This window comes from Cajanus cajan, chromosome 6 (assembly GCF_000230855.2).
Source record: "Cajanus cajan strain Asha chromosome 6, NIPB_CcT2T_4, whole genome shotgun sequence".
NCBI classification, from domain to species: Eukaryota; Viridiplantae; Streptophyta; class Magnoliopsida; order Fabales; family Fabaceae; genus Cajanus; species Cajanus cajan.
This window is the reverse complement of record NC_138522.1, coordinates 13,623,067-13,641,515: the sequence shown is the minus strand read 5'-3', so window position 1 is coordinate 13,641,515 and position 18,449 is coordinate 13,623,067. Positions and strand designations below refer to the sequence as shown.

At 34.5% G+C, this 18,449-nt stretch overlaps 1 protein-coding gene across 1 annotated transcript; it reads right to left on the bottom strand.

Annotated features, from left to right (window-relative positions):
- Positions 1 to 220: 220 nt before the first annotated feature.
- LOC109813312 (protein COBRA) lies at positions 221 to 4,388 on the bottom strand. Its single transcript, XM_083076774.1, has 6 exons — positions 4,067 to 4,388; positions 3,216 to 3,295; positions 2,262 to 2,718; positions 1,562 to 1,718; positions 1,146 to 1,423; positions 221 to 806 (listed from the first exon to the last, which is right to left on the bottom strand). The coding sequence occupies exons 1-6, from the start codon at positions 4,167 to 4,169 to the stop codon at positions 514 to 516; spliced, it is 1,368 nt and encodes a 455-aa protein (XP_082932900.1). The 5' UTR covers positions 4,170 to 4,388; the 3' UTR covers positions 221 to 513.
- Between the last annotated feature and the right edge of the window lie 14,061 nt (positions 4,389 to 18,449).

The following is an 18,449-nucleotide window of genomic DNA, read 5'->3' as shown; positions in this document are numbered from 1 at the left end:
GTGTTTTGTGTATTTAAAAGGTTGCAAGTATGAATAAAAATATGAGTTTTAGTCTTCTAATTTTTCTGAATTCCAACAATATATGATAAATCCATCCGCTCGGGTTTTGGTATTGCCAACACAAGAAAATGAGTTTTGAGTATATATATGGTTAACAAATGACTAAAGAAGCGGCAGAAGTGCTACCTACTACCTAGAATTTCTTCTTGGATTCATGATCTCAACATTAAAAAATTATATTGGATATTCTATAATCTGAAAAAATAAATAATCATCCAAGCAAGTAACATAAAATAATTATACAATACAAGCTAGAAATATGTGTTACATAAATGGGGGCAAAATTCATCCCCAAAGTGAATAAAGGACAGAATTCTTGTGGCAAGCATGTATGCATCTGGGACACTTTTTATTGCTTCAGTAGCAGCTTCTATGCGTTCTTGACAATGGGCTTGACTTCATCTTTAACAAGATGGTGCAGAAGGGAGAAGTACAATGGTATCACTATGTTTTCTATGATTGATTCAATAAGATTAACAAAGAAGCTAAAGTGGCTATGACTGTACTTAGTAAAGAGAGAACTAGTTTAGAACTTGCATTTGGCAGCCAAGGGTAGGCGTCTGGAGGAGGCATAACACAATTATCTCCATTGAAATAAATCCTTCTTGGGAAGGCCCATCCTTTGTCAAATGTGAAGGTTGATTTGTCTTTCCTAAGTAATATTTCTGACTGAACATTACCGAAAGGTCCAGCTGAAGAAAGAAAATCATTGTAGAACTTGACTCCCCACAGCATACTTGTATCATCTGTAAAACCATATCCCAAAACAATAACATAAGAAAGGGTATTTTCTTCACAAGAACATCTAGGAATATGGCTATACGCCTGTTTAGATAAACATCTCCAAAAACACTTCAACGAAAAAATAGGAAGGAAAAATGAAATATGTTTGTACATAAGTTAAAATTAGCTTATGCATAAACTAGTCTGCAGAAACTCTCTTATATAGCTCTTCTCCAAAATATTATAAATAAGCTAGTTTTAGCTTATGAAGAAGCTTATTCATTTTTCCTTCATATTTTTTCCTCCAAAAAGTGCTTCCAAAAAAGTTTATCCAAATAAGTACTATGACAGATATAACTTACTCAAGCCCTCATAGGGTGTCAGTGACTTGTACTGAAAACTGAAGAGTTGGGTTATATTATCTAAATTGGGATGCTGCACAACAAGGTTCCATTGTGAGTAGTTCATTCTGTAATTGAAATTTGTGATTGTGATCTTGACCCTCCAGTACTCTTTGTAATTGAGCTTCACGTGCCAATGCACTCGAACAGGACACATATGGCTGGTACACTGGAGTAGAGGTGTATTTGTAGATTTTCCAGATGAAGATACAACTGTAGATAAATGTGGGGAATTTGGACTGCAAGATATTCAGAAAAATAAATCATAAGAAATGGCAAAATAAAGATATAAGTTACACTGGAACCTACTTTGAAGAACTATTAGACACAAAGAAAACAATTTCAAATATGTGTGAACAGATAAATTGGAGGCTTACTCTACACAGCTTTCAGGTTCTGTTTTATTTTGGCAGCCACAGGTACAGGTTGGGCAGTTTACTACCGTGTCATTGTAGAAGGATGAGAGAGAAACACAACAACTTGGTGTCTTTTGAGCCAGGAATTGAGAATAAGTGCAGGTAATATTCCAGGTCACTGCCACAAAATATGCAGGTTAAGTTGAAGAGAAGCTATAAGTTGGATTTCATATTTTAAACTCTTCTGAACAATGTACAAACCATAAATAATTATTCATAGTACATCACAATTTCACAGCCAATATTTTTCTAAGCTATTTCAATTTATATAACAAAGGCTAAGGGTTTGGTTGGATAAACTACTCCAAAAATACTTCTAGGAGGAAAAAATACAAACGAAAAATGAAATACGTTTCTCCATGAACTAAAATTAGATTACGGGTAAGTTAATTTATAAATGCGCTTTCATATAACTTCACCAAAAAAATTACAAATTAGCTTGTGTATAAACTAGTTTTAGCTAATGGAAAAGGTTGTTTCATTTTTCCTTCCTATTCTTTTCCTCTCAAAAGTGCTTCTTGAAAAATTAACCCAAACAAGCCCTAAATATGTACATATCTTGTATCTAGATGTTAGGTTTATCAAGAAAGTTTAGAAAAGAAAAGACAGATGGATATGTACACAATTGTGATTAATTCAATGTAATTTTCAAGTAACTTACTCATGGCTTGGGTGATTCTCCTCTTGTCACTGGTAATGAATGTAGTTGGCTTCACAATCTTTGCAGGACCACAAGTATAGCCAGGTCCAGGTGCTTTGAGAGTAAAATTTTTAGGCACTTTGACAGTTTTGTTTGTTGTTCCAGCAGAACCAACACTAACCTGGAAAGAACTTACTGCATTGCTGGGGTCCTGACCCCATGAATTTAAGACACCCCCTTTGCAACAATTTGCAATCTGCTGGTTGTAAGGAGTCCCTGGCAGTAAATCCACCACTGTTGGGTCCTTCTTACAACAATGTGGAATGCCTGCTTTAAACTTTGAACAGTCCCCTTGCTCTGTGGTTTGGCCTCCCATCATGTTCCAAATCACTTCTTTCTTAGCCCATGTCCACCCTAATGACCATCCAGGGGCCTGAATATGGCGATATTGTTGAAAGTTGTACATTGTAACAACAGCCTGCTCATGTCAAGCGAAGGTTCAATATGGTTTTAAGAAATTGGAACAGCTAGAAGCCTATGAATCTGTTTAGATACAAGTTTAAAACAGTTTTCCTATTGAAAATAAAGGGTTTATTTTTTTTATTCTATTTTCTGGTAGAGAAGGTCTCAAAACTCAAGCAGTATTAAAAAAGATTCAATATTTTATTGACATTCAAATCTAAAAGAAATGGAAAACAATTGGATTTCTAATCCTTTGACATGTGAAATCATTCATTATTTCAGTCCAAGTGATGGTGAACACATGTTAAAAGAATAATCACCATTTACCATGTTAAAATTTACCCAATCAGACAACCTTTTAATTCCTGTTCAAACAAGCATGTACATCTGAGAGGATCCATCAAGATAAAAACAAGTTTAGTCTTGCATAGTTCTTATTGATTCCATAAACTTTTCCGAGGCACATGCCATATTGGGTACTTGATCCACATTAAGAAATTTGTGGTCACTTACAACATAGCCATCTGGAGTCCATGTAATAACATCCCATTTGATTGTTATATTGCCAGTTGGATCGAGCGGATCATAGGCTTCTGTAAATGAACAAGCAAGAAATATTGACGAATTTTGAATTCTCAGTAATCAAAGTAAAGAATTTAACAAACCAGACCTCTATATATCTCACTCAGTTAGCTCCCAACTGGAGATTAGAGAACCAAACAGATATAGTAAAATAAAAACTAGTGTAAGTTGTATCCGTCACCAACCTCACCCTTTCTCCACATCTGATAAAGAAACAATTAGAACTAAGAAGCCTGTACTTTTTTCTTTTTCAATTTCCCTCATCATTTTAAAGATTTTGAAGAGATATTTATCATCACATTCACATACATATAATCTCAAAAGAAATTTTAACTTATCTAAACTAGTTATCTCATCTAAAATGGGTTTTAACTGTATGAATCTATAGCTATAATGGTCTTAACACAATGACACCAATATGCAACAGTCTAGTATCTAAAAGCAAATACATTGATTCCCTCTTGCCCTTTCTTATTTGATCAGCTAAAATGCCAATCAAAAAACTATGAACCGACAGAAAGAAGTGAAGATCCAAATTGACAGCAAGGATATTATTGAAGGGAACAATAACAATCCACCCATCTATTCAAATCTAGAGATCAATGCATGTGCCCTTCAATCTCCTCAATCATAGTTCTATCAAAAGAGCCAACTTTTTTAGAAAACAGAAAATGGGAACTCATTAGCTCATAGAAGTAGAAGAAGGATCACAAAGCAAAGTATCAATGTACATGTCGGAACTAAAGTTGAGCTCAATGGAAACAATGAGAAGCAACCAATACCTGTAGAAGTGAATGTGGAGAAAGAAAACAGTAAGAGGAGCAAGACTCCAAGGGCACCACGAGGGAGAACAGATCCAATGGAAGGTGACATGGTGTACTCCATTTCTTGGTGCAGATGCTCTTTGACAATGTAGCACAAATTCAAGATCTGCACCAAAGAGAGAGAGGGAGAGAGAGAGAGGGGGGGAGAAGAGGTTTAGGCTTCTCAGCTCTCTAGTTCCATGACATAGCAGAGCTGCAGAAGCTCTGGTTTTGAAATGAATAGAACTGAACTGAGTGTAATGAAACACCACGTAGTAAGTCACTGTCTTTATTGTGCAACCGTAATCAAAACTATTGGGAAGATCTGATACATAGATCCAACACCAAATATCAATAATACCCTCTATTTAGAGTATGGTGTCAATTTTTTTTGGTGATTAAGTAAAGAATTATAATTGTTAATTAGAAGTTAGATAAACAATTTTATTATTTAATTATACAATACATATGTTTTGATTCAATTAGCTTTTTTTCACTCTCGTATACTTTAACTTTTTTTTCTTTTTCCATTTTGCTTGATGTCAACAAAATTTTCATTCTATAGATATTTTTAGTTTAATACTATTAATTAAGTTATGGATTCAGTAATAACTAATCTTCATCTAAAGTAATTACTCTGAATTCTTCTTTTAATATACTTTATTTCAAACACAAAATCAAAATTAGAATTTTAAATAACTTAATTAAGATACATAAGTTATTATCGGATATATAAATTCGTGTTTGTTTTGTTAATTTTTTGTCAATGATTACACCTATTTTTCATCACTATACATTCTTACAAAACGTCAATCGAAATCTTAATTAAAAATGATTACTTACTACTTGCACCAAACATGCCAAGTTAAATGAGAACATTGATTACCAAGCCGTTTGAGGTTTTCAAATGCCAGCTAAGAATATATAATTGAAGATGAATGTTGGGTGTGGCAGTTAAATTTGGAAAGGTTTTGGTCTGAATTGACTACTCAAGCCATTCCACGCAATTTAGGGGTATTATGGGAACAACGAATGATACCGACAGAGAGAGGAACATGTGAAGGAAAGACAGCAAGATCATGGCCTTAAAATAAATTAAACATTAAAAGTTTAAAAACTCTCTACTTGTCGGTGCTCACTGCTCTGTTAGATATTTGATGCAATGTATTGGAAATTTCTACGACTTATTCTCACGTTAGATCTACAGGGGTAGAAAAAAAATAAGTGTGATAACGAAGTTATTAATGAGATACTAGCTAGTTATGTTTTTGTCTTTTAGGAACATTATTTGCTGACCCCATCTCGTGTTAAGCAATAATAATGCATTATCACTTGATTACGGAGCAGATTTTAATGATGATTTTTTTTTTTATGGATTAGTTGTTTTTTCTTTAAAACTGTTGTCTAAATTGTAACAAATGCATGTTTCTTTTGGATGTACAAATAGCACATAGGACAACTCAGATTTATGTTCATCAAGTGGTAACGGTGGATATCAGGTGAAAGTCAGAAATGTGTTGGTTTTAAAATTTTGATAATTGTTTTTGTTTTTATTTTAATGTTTGAAACACTTTAATTGCGAAAGAATAGTTGTTTGTATAAACCATGGCAGACACAATTAAGGACCAGGGTTACTTCACTTCCTTCACATGAAAATAATAAAAGTAAAAGAAATCTACTTTGGAACTAAATCTTGATGTTTTCTTTCATCACTTTGGCCTCAAATCATGTATATGTATTTTATAAATTCTTGTTTTGATATGAGACTTTCTATACATCCCAACAAATAAGAGCATTCTATGAGAAAATGGAAAGTCTTGAAGTTGAAGATGATTCTCACTAATAAATTTGAGTTTGGTGAAATTTAAACTACACTCATTTTTAATTGGTAAATAGAACAAGACAATTATGATACATGTGCAACTGATTTTCTGGAATTTATCTTAAATTGAAAACTTAGCTATGGTGAACTGTAATTTTTGAAAACATATAACATGGGGATCTTTTAATAGTGTAGATCAATAACAAGTATAAAAAACAAGAAATTTGAAATTGCTCTACTCACCAACTCAGTATAGTAATTCAACCTTGGTCCTCTCAGAGGATTCCTCCTCTTATTTATGTTACATATAAAATCTGTCCCACTTTGCACCTTCACCTCTTGTTCTCTGCTAAAGATTTTAACAGCCAAACAATATATACATATATATATATATATATATATATATATATATATATATATATATATATATATGAGGATGATTATAATAATATTAGTATAACTTTTATTAAGTATTACATCGTTCAATAATTTTATATTAAATATAAATTTTATAAATATAACCGTTAGATTGAAAGTTCATATCGCTTTATATGTTTATATTAATTTTTGTTAAAATTGAATAACAATTTAAAGATAATTAAAATGTTTCATATTTTAGTATATTTTAAAATATATATATTACGTCAATTTTATTTTATAAAAATAAGATATCAAATTATCTTGAATTAATATAAAATTTTGTATATATAATCTAATAATAAAGAACTTTCAATCTAAAGTACAAGACTCATTTACAACCATTACCAAAAAATTTGAAAACATAAATATCATTTTAGGCTGATGTGTTTATTTTACATTTACATGTATATTGCCAAGTAAATGATGAACAACTAAATTCATCAACTAAGATATACACCTCCCAACCTCATCTGCACCAAAACCATTGAAAAGACCTTTGCACATACCATTGTGTGGATGTGACTATAAAAAATATTACAAGTCACCCTTTATCTACATTGACCTTTTCACTCTCAGTAATTCATCTCTGGTCCAACAAAATCGTATACTTACTCTCTATAACTAAAATATGCTATAATGACCCATGGTAATGAGGCCAAGAACTGTACAGAAGTAGAAGATTGTGGAAGTGACTTCACCACTAGCCCAATGTTGGGGAATAGGCCTAAACGCACTATAGTTAGGCCCAAATACTTTGAGGACTATGATTTCAATGTTAAGGGTAGATTAAAGTAGGTCACATGGCTTATTGTGGGCATGAGGGTTGGATAGTATTTTTCTGGTTGTTATGATTCTGCTAGATTGTTATCTTTCTATTTTGTGACGTGTCCTTTCTTGATGGGCACTGTCTTACTATATGTATCCGTTTTGTTATGGAATAAAGGCAGAGAATTATCAGTACCTTGTTTTTTCTTTATGGAGGAAGCCTAACCTGTAAGATAGGTATTACAATTTGGTGCTTTCATTGAGAGTCCTACACCATGACTTCATCAAAACATGCTGACAAAATGGGTGCCATTCTTCAATTATTTGAGAACCAGAGATCCTTCCAGGAGGAGATGAACGTTCGAATGACCAACTTAGAAGCCCAAGTGGTTGCTCACATGAATACAGGGCCCGAAAACCCAAGACACAACTCCGTCATTCAGCCGTTCACCCGCTCTACCATGAAGCTCGATTTGCCCCGTTTTGACAGAACCGAACCAGTGTCGTGGATCTTCAAAATTAAGCAATTATTTGATTATCATCAAACGCCAGAAGAACAAAGGCTTCGTATGGTCTCATTTGCCTTGGAAGGCGAAGCTTTAACCTGGTTCCAGTGGGTACATGCCAACAACATGACCACTTGGGAGGCATTTCTTCAGGCATTGGAGGTACGCTTCGCACTGTCACACTATGAGGACCCAAAAGGAGCCCTGTTCAAACTTTGCCAAACCTCCACCGTCCGCGAGTACCAAAACCAATTTGAAACCCTCGCGAATCGCATTGTTGGGTTACCTCCGCCGTTCTTCCTCAGTTGTTTTGTCTCCGGCCTCAAACCTAAGATTCGACAGGAGGTACAAGCATTCCAGCCGATATCGCTATCCCAAGCCATAAGCCTAGCGAAGCTTCAAGAGGAGAAATTTGCAGATGCTTCGACTACTATTCGTTCAAATCGATCGGTGCTTCCAACCACCAAAACCACTTCATTCTTAAACCCGTACTCTTCCGTTCCAAAAAACCCAAACACTAACTTACCTCTCATCAAACGTTTAACCCCAGCTGAATTGCAAAGCTGCCGTGACAAAAACTTGTGCTACTATTGTGACGAGAGATACCGTCCGGGCCATAAGTGCAAACGAGAGTTTATGCTCTTAATTGCTGAACCAGACAACTCTGAGCAACTGGCAGAAGACTTGACCCATTGCTTACAATTAGATGCTCCGAGTCAGAATGACCCACCCGATCCACCCGACACCCATTCAACCCAAATCAGTTTACATGCGTTATTAGGCCATTCTATACCTCAAGCCCTCAAGGTATTGGGTCACATCCACACTTCTTCAATTACAGTTTTTGGTGGATAGTGGGAGTACCCATAATTTCATTCAAGATTGTATAGCCAAACACTTGGGCCCCCAAGTGGACTCAGCTCGGGGATTTCACGTTCTAGTTGGAAACGGGGAGGAATTGCTTTGCTCAATAGTATGCAAACAGGTACCACTGAAATTGGGCTCCCATACGTTTCTAGTTGATTTGTTTGTATTACCTTTGAGTGGTTCAGAATTAGTTTTGGGCGTCCAATGGCTCACTACTTTGGGTCCAGTTTTGACGGACTATGAAAAATTGACGATGAAATTCATCAAAGAGGGGAAGATGGTGGAACTCAAAGTCGAGCAACGTACGGCACCACAAGAAGCTACTATGCATCAACTCAAGCGGATGATTTCCACAGATGGGATAGCAAAACTCTTTCAGCTGCATTTGATCTCACCTACCGAGACCCCAATTCGATCCCAAACAGTGAGTGAGGTGGAAGAGTTGCTGGACAAATATCCTCAGATTTTTAATGAACCAAAGGGCCTTCCTCCTATACGAGAAACTGATCACCAGATTCCTTTATTAGAAGGGACTAATCTAGTGAATGTGAGACCCTACAGATATCCGCATTTCCAGAAACACGAAATTGAACGCCAGATTAAGGAGATGTTAGCTGAAAGAATTATCCAACGTAGCAACAGTGTTTTCTCTTCCCCAGTGTTGCTGGTGCGTAAGAAAGACGGGTCCTGGAGATTTTGTGTGGATTACAGAGCACTGAACGCTATCACGGTGAAGGATCGATTTCCCATTCCTTCAATTGACGAGTTACTAGATGAATTGCATGGAGCACAATGGTTTTCCAAACTGGATTTGCATTCTGGATACCATCAAATTCGTATGTGTCCAGATGACATTCAAAAAACTGCGTTTCGCACACATGAAGGACATTATGAATTTCTCGTAATGCCTTTTGGGTTATGCAATGCACCAGCATCGTTCCAGTCAACCATGAATATCCAGTTCCAAGCTTATTTGCGAGATTTTGTTATTGTTTTCTTTGACGACATACTTGTTTACAGTAAGTCATTGGAGGAACATCTGGCTCACCTTGACACTATTTTGCAATGCCTTCTAACTAATCAGCTCTTCCTTAAGAAAAGCAAGTGTTTGTTTGCGCAGGAGTCAATAGAATATCTGGGCCATGTCATTACCAGAGGAAGGAGTGGGACCAGACCCGGAGAAAATTCGAGCCATGCTTGCCTGGCCAGTACCTACCAATATCAAGCAATTACGTGGATTCTTAGGATTAACGGGATTTTATCGCAAGTTTGTCAAGAACTACGCTTCAATCGCTACCCCTCTCACGAATTTGCTTAAGAAGGACTCATTTTCTTGGTCACCTGAAACTCAACAATCCTTTGACCAATTGAAGGATGCTATGACTCAAGCTCTTGTGTTGTCACTACCTAACTTCCAAGAAGATTTTGTCTTGGAAACCGATGCATCAGGGCAGGGAATGGGGGCGATTCTGCTGCAAAACGATCATCCTATTTCTTACTTTAGCAAAAAAATGTGTTCCAAACTGCTTTCCTCTTCCACTTATGTTAGAGAGTTGCATGCAATTACAGCCGGAGTCAAAAAATGGCGTACTTATTTGTTGGGTAGAAGATTCATTGTACATACAGATCAGCATAGTCTTCGAGAGCTAATGACACAGGTCGTGCAGACACCAGAGCAGCAATATTACTTGTCCAAATTGTTGGGTTATACGTATGAGATAGTATATAAGCCAGGGGCGTCTAATCGAGTAGCGGATGCCTTAAGCAGAGTGCATGGAGGTCCAGCTCAATTGATGGGGTTGACAGTTCCACAGTGCGATTTGGTGGACAAAATTCAAGACACCTATAATTTTGAACCTGAAATTCAACAAATATATCAAGGTGTCCTTCGCTGCCCAAAGGATCATCCAGGGTTTAAGATTGTCAAGGGGGTCCTCCTTTACAACGATAAAATTTATCTTTCAGAACAGTCACCACTCAAACATATCTTATTGGAAGAGTTCCATGCTACACCAATAGCTGGACATGCTGGAATACATCGAACATATGGGAGGTTGAGTGACAATTTTTTTTGGAGAGGAATGAAAAAGGATGTGACTGAATTTGTCAAGGCCTGCGTTGTTTGTCAACAGGTTAAGTCGCCTACCCACCTTCCCTACGGGTTTTTGCAGCCCCTTGCGCCCCCTACGGCAGTTTGGGAAAACATTTCCTTGGATTTTGTTACAGGGCTCCCTTCGTTCCAAACATACACTGTAATTTTCGTTGTAGTTGACAGATTTTCTAAAGCATCTCATTTTGGAATGCTTCCCACTAGCTTCACGGCTGTGAAAGTTGCGGAATTATTTGCATTTATGATTTGCAAGTTGCACGGCATGCCAAAGAGTATCGTTTCAGATCGTGACCCGATTTTCATGAGCCATTTTTGGCAAGAGCTTTTTCGAATGAGTGGCACCAAGCTTCGGATGTCTTCCGCTTACCACCCACAAAGTGATGGACAAACAGAGGCTGTTAATAAAATGCTGGAGCAATACTTACGCGCTTTTGTTCACACTGAACCAAGGCTGTGGGGAAAATACCTACATTGGGCTGAATGGCACTATAATTCAGCAAAACACACCACTATTGGAATTACACCTTACGAGGTTGTTTATGGTCAGCCACCTCCCTCGTTACCATAATATTTAATTGGCACCAGTCGTAATGAAGCTGTGAATTCAGACTTAACTGCACGTGAAGAGTTGTTGACCAAACTACGTTCCAAATTGCTCAAAGCTCAATCCACCATGAAGCACTATGCTGATCAGAAACGATTGCCTCATCCCTTTCGGGTCGGTGATTATGTCTTGGTAAAATTGAGACCTTATTGCCAAGCAACAGCGAAAAACAAGAGAACCTCCAAACTTGCTCAACGCTTCTATGGTCCCTTTCGTGTTGTGACGCAAATTGGTGACGTTGCGTTTCAGTTGGACTTGCCTGATGGGGCTCAAATTCATCCAGTTTTTCACGTTTCTAAGTTAAAATTATTCAAAAACAGTGCTGTCACACCTGCTTTAGAATTGCTGCCTGCAACTTGTCATAATCAGCCCAAATTGCAACCCTTAGCCGTGGTAGACTGGCGTGAGTCTCCAAGGTCTGGTGCTCGTGAGGCATTGATACAATGGCAAGGCTTGTTTCCTGAAGATGCTACTTGGGAGGACCTTGAGATGCTGCTTGAAGAATACCCAACCTTGCACCTTGAGGACAAGGTGTTTTTTGAAGGAAAAGGGGATGTAATGACCCATGGTAATGAGGCCAAGAACTGTACAGAAGCAGAAGATTGTGGGAGTGACTTCACCACCAGCCCAATGTTGGGGAATAGGCCTAAACGCACTATAGTTAGACCCAAATACTTTGAAGACTATGATTGAAATGTTAAGGGTAGATTAAAGTAGGTCACATGGCTTATTGTGGGCATGAGGGCTGGATAGTATTTTTCTGGTTGTTATGATTCTGCTAGATTGTTATCTTTCTGTTTTGTGACGTGTCCTTTCTTGATGGGCACTATCTTACTATATGTATCCGTTTTGTTATGGAATAAAGGCAGAAAATTATCAGTACCTTGTTTTTTCTTTATGGAGGAAGCCTAACCTGTAAGATAGGTATTACATATGCATACTAATTTGAGCTCTTAAATTATAGTAGAATTTAAAGTGTATCTATTAATGAATATAATGAATTAACATAATAACAAAATACTTTACAATTAATTGAAATAACATACCTTAAAATTTAAGAATTTAGTAGGAAAATAACCTTGCTAGTTATTGTGAAGCAACAAGTTAGATTATAGTAAGGTTTAAAATAGAAAATAATTTTTAAACACTTAATTATTTGTATCATTAAAAAGGTATATGAAATTAGTTTCTAGAATGGGAATTTTTTGTATTTAGCAAAAATCAATAAAAAAATTATAAAAATTCATACAATTCCATATTCTCCTGAAGAACTTTCTAGTGAGTTAACTTTATAAAACTAAAATTTTGAAGTTTATATCCTTGTCAAAATAATTAAATATTTTTACTAATATTTAATGCATGTAATGAGGTTTCCAAAAAGGAAAATCATAACTTAAATCGTACTAAATAATTTATAGTAATTTTTTTAATATAATGTTCATACTTTCCGAAATATTTGGTAATTCCAAATTCATTTTTCAGGAAACATTTTTTTAAATAGTAAATCTAATTAAGAAATTATAATTTTTATATAGATGAAAAGTTTATAAAGTCTAGTATTTGAGTATATAAAATTAAGCTTGAAAATCATTCGGAGATTTTTTTAATTTTTTAACTCTTTTTTTTCTTTTAGATTTAATTGTTAATTTTATAATAAGGACAAAATAAAATTACAGAGACAAAAATAAAAAATAAATTTTAACAGAATTAAAAACAAAAATACCATATTTTTTAAGGACTAAAACATTATTTAAATTTTATAAAAATCTCTCAAATTATCTTTTATGAGGAATGAAAATTTATTTAAACTTTATAAAAATCTCTCAAATTGTCTTTTAGGCCTTTTTTCTTGACAAATTCCCCCACTTAGCTTTCTCATATATACACCAAGTACATTAATAGCCAAATCAAAACTGTTCTTAGAATATTGGAAGGTTATAAAAACTAGGCTTTTCATAAATAAAAACTATGAACTTAGAAATTGGTTTATTTTTTTAATTATTTTATGTGTAATTAATTTTAACTTTACACACATAAAAAATTATTCTAAATTGAAAATTATTATGTTAATTTTAACTTTTACTTTTTATGTTTACTTTTAGTTTTCATTAATTTGAATTGGCTAATATTTTTTTACTTACAACAATTTAGTCTAGATTTCTTACCGCAATTTCAATTGTTTTTATTTTAATTTTTTTTTTATTCTATGGCTTTACTCATCACAATATCTTCTCATTTAATGATGAATTTTTATTTTATAATTTTACCTATAAATTTTCTTTCAATTATTTTATGATTAGTTATCATTTAATTCATTTCATCCTTTAATTTTATTGACCCTTTATTGTTAATGAAAATTGAGTTTTCTTACTTTTAATTTTAGAATAAAGTATACTTTTATCTCTTTATTAATTAATTTATTTTAATTAATTAATTTTAATATTTTAATTATTTTATTTAATCATGTAATTAATTTTAATTGATTGTTTTCTTTCCTTAGCAATCTCTTTATATTTATTTTATCATCATTTATCTTTTAAATTTATCGATATTTTAATTATATTATTTTATTTTAATTATTTTAAATTAATGATAATGTTAAAGACAATAGTTTAATCTTAAGAAGACTAAATATCAGGGGAAAAGTAGAAACAAAAATATGTGCTTTTATTATGTAAACATGACAATTTAAAGATAAGAAATTAAATAGCGACCAAATATATATCATTTCGAAATAAAAATAATTAGAAGAAAAAAATAGGTGAAATAGAATGATGAGTTTTGTAAGTGAAAAGAAAATACAAATAAAGAACAACTATGAAAAAAAAAAGAATTTATGTTATGTGCACAAAAACAAAATGAAAAAAAAAATAAAGAAAATAGAAATTTAATATGATAACAAAAAAAATGCTACTTTTTTAGAATAAAAAAGGTTAAAACCCTAATTTGATCCTTTATAATATTTTTTTGTTTCAATTTAGTCCTACTTTAATTTTTTGTTTCAATTTGGTCCCTAATAATTTAAATTAGTGCAATGTTGGACTTCCGTCCAAATTATTTAAACGAAGTTAACTGTTGGCCACGTGGATGTAAGGTGGATGCCATGTAGATGCACAGGTGGATGCCAAATTTCTTTAATGCAACTGGAACCAGAACGGCCCGTTCTGGTTGCACATGTTGTGTGTTAATTTTGCATCTGAAATAGGTCGTTCCAAATGCAAAATTAACATACCACGAATGCAGTAGAACAGGCTGTTCTGGATTCAGAACGGGTCGTTCCAGAACGTCAACCACTTGCATACGTTCAACAAAATGCCACAATATGGTTCAAAAATTGAAAATAAAAATTCATAACATAACATAAATTCAAAGACAAAAATATGGTTCAAAGACTGAAAACAAAAATTCATAACATAACATATACTAAGGAAGTTCAAAAAAATTATTGAGAAGGGAAATCATCTGGATAACGTTGAAGGTGCTAATAATACATCTTATCCACCATATAACATTGAATGACTGACAGGATATTAGCATTATCTACTTGTACATGTAGTTGTGTGGTGAAATGTTGGTCTTGTGTATCCTCTTCCTCTACTTCAGGTTGTACCTCCTCAAGAACAGGTCGTTGTTGTTGGGATACATCGATCAATGACTTCAAGGGAAAACATCATGTCATTTCATCCTTGACTGTATAGTGTCGACTTGGTAGTAAGTGATACACTCCAGTTTGACTAACAATGAACTAAAAGTTGTCATCATTGTCCTTAGTGATACACTGCATTGTCCTTAATGATACACTGTATAGCCCAAATGTTTAGCAATTGAAGTTATCAATCCCTATTGACAATATTATGAATCCAGTGTTTGAAATGTTTTGTACCTTGGGTCTTTTTCCTTGCACGATTCACAACAGTGATTTAGAATCACGGGCGTGAACTATAATCATCGACTATTTGTGTTTAGCATTTTGGAACCAGAACGACCCGTTCTGAAACCAGAACGGTCCGTTCTGGTTGCACTTTTAGTGTGTTAATTTTGCATCTGGAACGGCTCATTTCAGGTGCAAAATTAACATACCAAGAGTGCAACCAGAACTGGCCGTTCTGGTCCCAGATGTATTAAAAAAAATTGACATCCACCTATGCATCTACATGGCATCCATGTGGCATCTAATTAACTCCGTTTAAATAATTTGGACAGAAGTCCGACATTGCACTAATTTAAATTATTAGGGACCAAATTGAGACCAAAAATTAAAGTGGGACTAAATTGAAATAAAAAAAATATTATAAGGGACCAAATTAGGTTTTTAACCAATAAAAAATGAATAACGAAAATAGGAGAAATACAATATAGTCAAATAAAACATCTGCATAAGAATAAATAAGAAAAGAAAAATTTTACCTCACAAAGACAACTCAATTTTGTATTAATAATGTAGAGATTAATATTTTATTCTCACATAATAGTTGTAATGATGTTAAAAAAATTCTTGAATTTCATAAGTAGAGAAAAAAAAGGAGATTAAATATTAAGAAGAAGAAAAAGTTACAACTGTTTGAATGAGAGGAGGAGAAAAGATTTGAGAGAAATACATAAACAAACAATAAACACTAGTGCAAAAGATGTATTTTACATAAGTTATTTTGGAGTTTTTACATCGAAAAAATGTCCGATATTAATGTGGGAGACGTAAATTTACGTTAGATTCACCATGTCTGACGTAAAATGGTTTCCCACACATCCACGTTATCGGCAGCGTTGCCGACCGAAAGCCCTAGGTCGGCTTCGAGGCCGTCCTCTTGGCCCTCTACGTGCACGAAATAACCTCACGCGACCTTATATACAAACCCCAGCATCCAAACAAATCACGCAAAATGCAACCAGAAAACACAAAAACATAACAAATCACGCAACCAGAAATGCAACAAAAAATGCAACAAAAAACGCAACCACAAGCCAACCACAAATGCAACCAAAACCCTAACCTCAAATGCCAAATCCAATCCGTCAAAACGTCGGGAACGCCCCATAGCGTGACTAGAAACTCCCACAACCCTCGCCGGAAAGCAGAGTCACCAGAAACGACCACAAACCTCACTGAAAAAGCAGTGACCTCAAACGCCTTTTGTATCTCTGTTTTGTACGAATGTTGCACGCAAAGAAGACGAAGTGCACCTAGGGAATTTAAAAGGCTATTTTACGTCGGACTACACCTGGGGCCGACGTAAAATGGAAAATCTACATCGGGTGTGCATAATGTTCAATGTAGATGTTCACATTTACGTTGTCCTCTCAATTGTCCGACGTAAAAAAGTTTGCTTTATTTTCAAAATTGTCACCGCGTTTTTTTAACGTCAGGTACTTTTATGTCCGACGAGAATACGCTGACGTAGATTGTATATTTTGCACTAGTGAAATAGGAAAATAATAATTATTTGATTTTTTTAATTATATTTGTAATATTTCACTTTTTCATAATAAATTAATATAAGATTTTTAATTGATTAATTGGTGTTATATTTTATTCTAAGTGGTATTTTCAAAATAACAGTAATTATTATTTATCGGTTATTTTTAAAATAGTGAGAAATAATTAATTGAATTTTTTGTTGACAGGTTATGTGAGGGTTAAGGTTAGCATTTTATTTAAATGTATTAGTAAGGTTAGGGTTGTCTTACTTCACAATTAATTTTTGCATCTTGTGATTTGAACAACGAGGAGAATCAAAGACTGCCGAAGAAGAGTTCGAAGACCTAAACCCATATTTTAGTGTCCATCGAGGTAAAGGGGAGTGAGAACCTCGCTCTAGGGTGTGGGCTACCTGTTAGGTAGTAGGATTGACCCCAATCTCATAGGTTGTGTGTGTATATATGTGTGAGGGGTTAAACCAAATTTTGTTTTTGACTGAAATGTGTATATGATGTCTCTTTGAATTTCTAAACATGTTATTATGTTATAAATGTGCTTTAGATTTGTGCATGTAGTAGTTTCTTATATTAAGAACGAATTATGTAGATCTTAGAAACTCTTATTTGGCATGAACTTGTGTAAGTTGTGGGAATTGCATGAGAGTGTTTCGAAATTATATAGATGATGAAGTTATTGATACCACACTAGGGACCACCTTGGCCTCACCAAGCGCAAAAGCCCGAAATGTTCATGGCATCATTGACACTGGGTGTGAGCTTGATCACCCTAGATGTGGAAGCTCCAAGGGCTCCCTATTGTGATCTCACTGAGTGCAAGAAGAGACACGTCGAGTGTAATCCTTCCAAAGACTTGCGACCTCGATTGCACTAGGCATAGGACACTGCATGTTGATCGTTGTCCTATACCTGCAACTAATATATGTAGAATTTAATTAAATTAGCATTAATGAATTAGTTGAATGGGATAGTGAGTTATTTGTGTAATGTGAAGTAAATGAATAATGTTTGATATGCCTAGGGATGAGAATTGAGAATGTATGAGAAGTATTGGAAGCCTATGATATTATTAAACATGAGTTATGTGATATGTGATATATGTAAGTGATCAAGTGAACAAGTCTAAGTATAACTTAGTAGTGAAGTGAATTAAAAGAATATGTGAATATGATTTTTGTGACCATGCATGAAAGTTTGTATGTCATTCATTATTTTCATAAATGTTTTTTTTTTTTGTGTGATGGGTACAATGTGAAATATGCTATTAGGGAAGGTCCCCGTAGTGTAAAATCTTGGGGATTCCATGACTTTGGGGATAACTAGGTTTGGGAGCCCTAGTCTCGCCACTTTGTGTACATGGGGTGAAACATGGCCAGCATAGTTATCCCAACGCACCATTGATGTATTTTCTCCTAGTGTAGAGTGTTGTGATAGCTTAACCCAACATGAACTCCTAAGCTACTCAGCCTTGGGGTGGGGATAAATGTGTTTTATTGGCAGCACATGCATGTAGATAGAAGAGTTTTGTCCTTGCATGAACATAACATACCATTGTGTTTGAATTGTGACTTAATGTATGATAAAATGTGTGGAGAAAATAGAAACACTAGAAAAGGGGATTGAATAGTGTCATCAAAAACTCACTTTTTGAAAATAGTGTAGTAACTTTCAAAGAAATGCAGATGAAGAGTTAAGAAACTGAACACAAGGTATTGTTATATTGGTTCGACTCAATTGTTGAGACTATGTCTATTTATTAATCCAACCAGATCAAGTTATACTATCTTATAGTATTCTTTTCCCAAGCCACTTTTGGCTCAAACCTAAGGACTTGT